At 36.8% G+C, this 6,655-nt stretch overlaps 1 protein-coding gene across 1 annotated transcript; it reads right to left on the bottom strand.

Moving 5' to 3' along the window:
- Positions 1 to 939: 939 nt before the first annotated feature.
- Positions 940 to 6,571, bottom strand: LOC108332027 (RNA-binding KH domain-containing protein RCF3). The gene is made up of 8 exons (XM_017567117.2): positions 5,678 to 6,571; positions 4,399 to 4,872; positions 3,976 to 4,224; positions 3,285 to 3,500; positions 2,232 to 2,311; positions 2,037 to 2,145; positions 1,535 to 1,661; positions 940 to 1,399 (listed from the first exon to the last, which is right to left on the bottom strand). Exons 1-8 carry the CDS (start codon positions 6,338 to 6,340, stop codon positions 1,380 to 1,382), a joined length of 1,938 nt encoding a protein of 645 aa, XP_017422606.1. The 5' UTR covers positions 6,341 to 6,571; the 3' UTR covers positions 940 to 1,379.
- Between the last annotated feature and the right edge of the window lie 84 nt (positions 6,572 to 6,655).

Here is a 6,655-nt window from a genome sequence, read left to right as displayed (position 1 = left end):
ATGTTTTTTTTACCATGAATATATTTTTTAAACCTTTGAAGTAAATTATTAAAAAAGAATAATAATAATATTAAGTTGTGTAACTTTTTTATTACAATATATATTTTAAACTTTTGAAATAAATTATTAAATAAAATATTTTAATTTATTATGTTATAAATATAATTTAATACGGAATTATATCTACGTGTCATTAATTCTAATTTTTATTATATAATATCAATTTAACTTTTGCATTTGATTCTTTGAACAAAACTCAAATTAGACAATTTATTATAAATAATCGAATCTACTACCATTCAAACTAGTGTTTTTTTTAGTATTTTTGTACATCTTATAATATAATAATTTTTTAATATTCATAAAAAAACTTGTAAAGTTTGTTGTTTAATTTTTTTTTTCTTTACATCACTATACTACAAACATCTCCAATTTCCTTGAGTCCAATTTCCTCACCCTATCTCTTACACTTTTTTTTTCAATCTTTGTTGAAGGTCAAAAATAAGTTTTCATTCCCATCTTACTTTGCACACTCTCTTAGCTCGTCACAATCTTTGTTTAAGGCGAAAAATATGTATTCATTCTTATCCTGAAGATGAAAAACAGGTATTCATTTTTTCATTCTCAACATTATCATTCTCTCTTGTCGTACCTTCATTCTTTATTGAAAACCTGAAGTCCAACAGCACCCAAACTCAAAGTAGCTTTTACCATCCCACTGTCACTTGCATCTGCAGCTAGCTGCAAGGCACATCGTTAATGTTCATCCTCAACCAAAATTGAAATACCCATAATTCCTACTTACATTACTCGTAACGACATTATTGTTCACTGAACTATTTTCTCATCATTCAAATTATTTCACCCTTCTAAGTTGTTTTAAAACAGTAGATCTTAATTTGTGTTTCAACAAAAATTACATAATCCATGTGCTGATTATAGAAGGCATATTCAGAAATATTTAACTTCAACTCAGCAATACACCATTGTTCAAACTTGTGATTTTGATTTGTTAAATGAGGTAGCATCGTGTAATAGAAACCCGTATTCAGAGGTAGAAGCCCCCTCCCAAATTTCGGGCTTGATTAATAAAACCTTGTGATTTACTAACTCAAATTAATAGATGAGAACAACTAGGAAAACAGCATCTAGGGGTAGCCAACAATTGCTCCCATGCACTAGCTAAAAAGACTAACAAAACTAAAGAAGCTCTCTTAGTACAACATTTACACGGAGATGCTTCTCTCGTTGAAAATTTCAACCCTTGGCCACAACAATCTTGTAAACACATGGAAATCCAATCAGTGCATGGAACAAAATGCTTCAGGCCCTAAATCATTCTTCCCTTTAGTCTAACCAGCTTTCGGAATTTCAGTAGTTTAAGGGCCGTCTTCTTGTGCTGTTAAAACAAAAAGAAAATATCGATTTAATTTTTTTTTCATTTACAAACCATGGGTGTTTTCTCTTAAAAAATCATGACAAAAGCAATTGCATTCACGAGAATAAAAATCACGTCTGACACATAAGGACTTACTGCTCAAAATAAACCCTTGCAGCAAGCTCTGGGCTCTCTCTGCCTGCTCTGGAGTTCCAGATATCTGAATAATCTTCTGCGTCACGTCTGGTCTATCCTCTACTAGGGTTACATTGGCTCCTGATAACTGTTACCACAAAAACATTAGTGAATATAAATTATTTATTTCTAGAATAAAATTATAACAATTTCTATAATCTAAATCAAAGAAATATCGGGTCATTTGTTTTTCATTCTTGAAGCTAAATAATAAAATAAATCTAGCATGATCTAGATACAATCTACAAGTCAAGCGAAAAAAATCCTTTCATTGTTGTTCTATGAGTAATTAATTAAATTGCTAGTTCTTTTGTTTTTAATTTGGTTTGGGAGAGTGGAGAGCTACTCAATTATAAAAAGTAAACATGGACATAAAAGTAAACAACTTGGAATAGGTATGCTTTCTCTAGCACTTCACAATCCAAATATCAAAGTAAGGTACTAAAAGATCAAATCAACACACCTCACTTATTTGGGAAAGCTTGCTTTTGGATTTTGCTATAAGCTTTGGTACTGCATACTCTGGTATAACAACTTCAAGTGTACTCCTTGTGACAAGAGGCACAGCAATCCTAACCAGAAGGTGGGAACATAAAACATTAGAGAGGCACAAGACACAGTACCACGTCCTATTGTAAAATTAGGAAAAACCAGTTACCTATTTAAACCACTAAGCACATCATCGCGGCGATCACTTTCTTTCTGCTTTCCTATCTCAGTGCTAGATCCTCCAGTTTCCTTTCGACAAAAAATAGAAAAAACATTAAAACTTCCTTTTTTTTTTCTTCAAATAGAAAACAACATTCTTTATACAGTAGCTATTGAAGCCATAACTTTAATTATATGGTTTGGCCACCGAAAATTGAGAACACCTGAGATACAAGACTATACTTAAATAGCCATTCAAAAATAAAAATAAAAATAAAAAATTGCTTGATCGATGGATAACATATGTTCCAAAAATAACTTGCTCTATATCAACAGTATCAGACAAATTTCATTTTTATGATACAACATAACTCCTTATGATAGGAACGTAGGTATTATGGAGTGGTTAAGTCCAACATTTAGTAAGGAATACTCAGTGGAATATTAAGTTTTTGGTTCACACCCCTTAATAGCTAGCTTTTGAAGGTAGAGTCTCCAAGTCCTTGAGTGCTTATCAATTGGTATCATAACTGATTTCAGTTTCTAACTACCTACGGAAGATTATGATCAATGGGAGAGTATAGTGAAGTGTCATTGAATAAAGTGTCCTCAAGTAAAAGTAGCTGAGAAGTCAACTATTAGAAAGAGTTCATTAATAGGGAATTTAGTATTATACGAAGCCTAAATCTCACATCAAGTAGTATTGTTGCTTAGAAAAGTGTTTAAGTATACGGTTCTTCCCCTTAATATTTAGCTTTTGAGGGTGGGTTTTCAAGGTCGTAACAGTAAAAAATATACAGTATGAGAACAGAACCTCATCCCCATTCCAAACAAAGAAAAAGGGTATACCACCCATGAAAAAAATTCCCCATTACTGGTTAAAATAAGAAATTTTAATGGGACAAAGAAAAAATAACTTTTTTAATTCCTGTGCTCAAAAGTTATTATCAGAGAAGACAAGAAACATAAAATAAAAATGCTAATCATTTAAATAACAGATAAATAAAGATGATGGGCAATATATTGAAGATAATATGGCAATTTTCACTGCATCAAAGAATACCTTTAATGGAAGGGCTGCGGCAACAGTTTGCATATTTTGATAGGTCGTGAGAGTTTCAGTAACTGGAACTAAATTATTGGAAGAAGATGCCTCCACACCAGGCAATGAAACTTGTGGTACTATGTCCCTTTGAAAGAAATCCCTGTACAAGTAACTTCTTAATCTTGATGTCACCTCCACAACAGCATCTCGGGCTGCTTTAATCTCTCCTACAATCTGTAATGCCAATAAAGAAGCAATTGAGAAACAGAGAAAGCAGATTTTGAGTGTCCAGGTCTTTGTTTTAACATTACAGAACAGGAATGTAAGGCTTTGGATCCTCTCTATACTGGGTGCATGAGGCTTCTGCCTAATCGGGGGTCATGGGAGGGAGGGTAAACATGTCCACAGTGTTACCCCACAAGTGAAGAGGCTTAAGTCACGGGACGATAAGCCTACCATTGTGTCCAAGCTCACTCTCATCTGGATCCTCTCTATATCATGTATAGGAGAATTATTTTAATAATGAAACAGGACCTTCTTTAGTTTGTAATTTTTTTGTAAAGTAGTACACATACACCCAGTATGATGCTTTGAGGAATAACATCTATCATCGTTATTAAGTTACACATTTATCATTAACACTTATAGACTACATTTATCAAAGGAATCTGATAGAATATATCAGCCAGCTGTGGGATAAATGACAAACCTGTACAAGTTCATCGGTTTTTGCAACACAGGGAGGTAGCTCGTCTCTGGGCAAAATTTGAATATTAGCACCAGTCAACCTCCTTATTTCTGAAAGTGAAGCATCCTTTCCGTCTAAGCATTCAATTTCACTGGATGGGACAACAAGCCTGGTGGTTATAGTATTGTCTTTATCTAGAATAAGATCGACAATGCGGGTTTGTATATGTAACAAAGCTTCTTGAGCTGGGAACAGCTCATCATCAGGACCCTTGAGTACATAATTAGAAACAATTAGAATTTTAAACATGTGAAGTATCATATCTAAGCGGTAATATGTCAACTTGCACCAAAAAAAGTATTGATGTTAAGCAGGGAAAGCATTGTGCCTAGAAAACTTGCAACCTGAAATAGTCATCTAAAAAAAATAAGGGAAGAAAAGTACCTCCTCTGAAGTAATGATAACTATCTGTTCATCCGAACCACCAACAGGATCAGTGACCTTAACATCTACACCAACCTCATTCTGAAGGAACTCTACAATTCCTCCTGATTCCCCAATTATACGATCAACTCTCTCAACTGGACAGAGTACACGGAAAACCAGTTCCTCCCCATAGTAGCCCTGCACGTCATCGGCAACAGAAGCAGCCCCAGGCTCCATTAAATAATTCATTGCAGAGTGACTATTGTTTCTGCTAGTTGTATTAGAACCTCGTGATCCAAAAGTGGCCCCATCCACAGATGATCTACGAGATCCACTAGTCACATGAGGAATATAATCATTGTCGGGAGAGAAAAATCGCTCTGGTGAATGTACACGTCCATGGAAATGACTACGGTCCCGGTGCTGACTCTCCCTCAACCGTGATGATATATTAGCTATAGCATCCTTTACAGCATTTACATCACCTACTACCTACAGAAAACATCACATAATTGGCAAACCTTCAGTCCATATACTTTTAAAATGTGTAAATTTCCAGATGAATCACACATTTCTATAGAATGGCCAAGCAAAATCATACATCTCCCTATTTCTCATATCAGCATCATGAATGAAAGCAGTATAAAAGATGTTATCTTTAAATAGGCATTGTAATGCCTGCTTTCTATTTCAATAAACAAACTAAATTCACGCAAGTATCAACCAATAAATGCATACTCGATCTACCAAGTTCAACAAGATCATCACAGAAGCACAGGATCCACTACTAAATCAAAACAGATTACTAAAAAACTTGGGTGAATGCAGCACAAATCCAATGATCCAACATAGAATAAACTCAAAACCCACAATGCAAAGAAAATTTGCTTTGAACCCCAACATCATTTCCTTTCCAGCATTTTGGGTGAAACTTGAAAGTAACCTTAAAAAAGGACAACTTCCAAAGCACTTCAAGCCTCAGCCAAAGTCAGTTACAATCGATGATTTATTACGTTAGTTAATTAGTTTAAGCGAAGCTGATAATGAAGGGGTAAATATGCAAAGAGTGAAACTGAAAAAAGAAGTCATTAATATCTTCGGTTCTTGAATTTTAATTAGTATCCTCCAAATTCAGCAAGGGTGGATGAGAGTAACTTGCTCCCTCACAGTCCAAACCGATGTTCAACAAAATTAATGAAGGAGGTTTCGTTTGTCTTTAGAGCTCAGAGCATATCATGCATGCAATTTAAGTATGAGATGAAAAACAGTCCAAGCTTATTTTTTTCTGGTTGGGCACCTGAACAATCTCTTCAGACATGGAAACACAACGGGGAAGGTTGTGATCTCTAGGGAGTATCCTAATCTGGGTCTTGGTTTCCATCCTCATTTGTTCAATAATCTTCCCTCCCTTTCCCAACAAACACCCCACATGCATTCTCGACACCACCAGCCTCGTCGCCACGCGGTCTCTCCCGCCGCCGCCGCCACCCCTCCCGCCGTACTCTTCCTCCTCTTCTGCCACCCCGAACGCCGCGTCGCTTTCCAGAATCCGCTCGTGGATCAGCAGCAGCGCCTCCTGCGCCGGCGAGAACGTTGGCATTCTCCCCTCGGGGTCTCGCCTGCGCGTGTCCGAAATCTCGATGATCCGCTCCTCATCCCCCGGCATGAGCTCGTGCACGTTGATCCACGCGCCGGTGTGCTGTCTTATGGACTTTATAATGCTGCCGGACTTTCCTATCACGCCGCCGGCCTTCATATCGTGGCACAGAATGCGGTAGCTGGTTGTGACGCTGAGCTGCGAGTCCTGCGCCTTTGCATGACGGGCACCTCCGCCGCGGTGGCGGTGGTTCCCGGCACCGGCGCTGTAGTGGTGGTTATAGCGCGGCCTGGTCCTGGCCACGGTCTCAGAATCATAGTCTTGGTCATAGTAGTAGTTCCTCTTAGATCTAGAACGTTCCATGGTGTTTGATTGGGTTTTCTCGGAGTTCGAAAGTAGAAATTCAAAGTTGTTTATGGCTGCGCACGCTTATCCGCAGCAGCGCGGTGAATCTAAATCAACACAATCCAGTTGGCATTGTTGTCAAGAAAAACATGGGATTACAGAAATTTTGTTGACTTATTTGATTTTCTAAACTCCATGGCAAACCCTAGAAACAACCTCCAGTATCTTTCCTTTGCACACTCCAGCAGCAAGGTGAGCCAAGTGAGTTACTGCTTTTTTATATATATGTGCTATTATTAATATTATAATTATTAAATAATAATAATACTAATA

The sequence above is a fragment of the Vigna angularis genome, chromosome 4 (assembly GCF_016808095.1).
Source record: "Vigna angularis cultivar LongXiaoDou No.4 chromosome 4, ASM1680809v1, whole genome shotgun sequence".
Classification (NCBI taxonomy): Eukaryota; Viridiplantae; Streptophyta; class Magnoliopsida; order Fabales; family Fabaceae; genus Vigna; species Vigna angularis.
The sequence above is the reverse complement of the archived record's forward strand: the minus strand, read 5'-3'. Positions and strand labels throughout refer to the sequence as shown.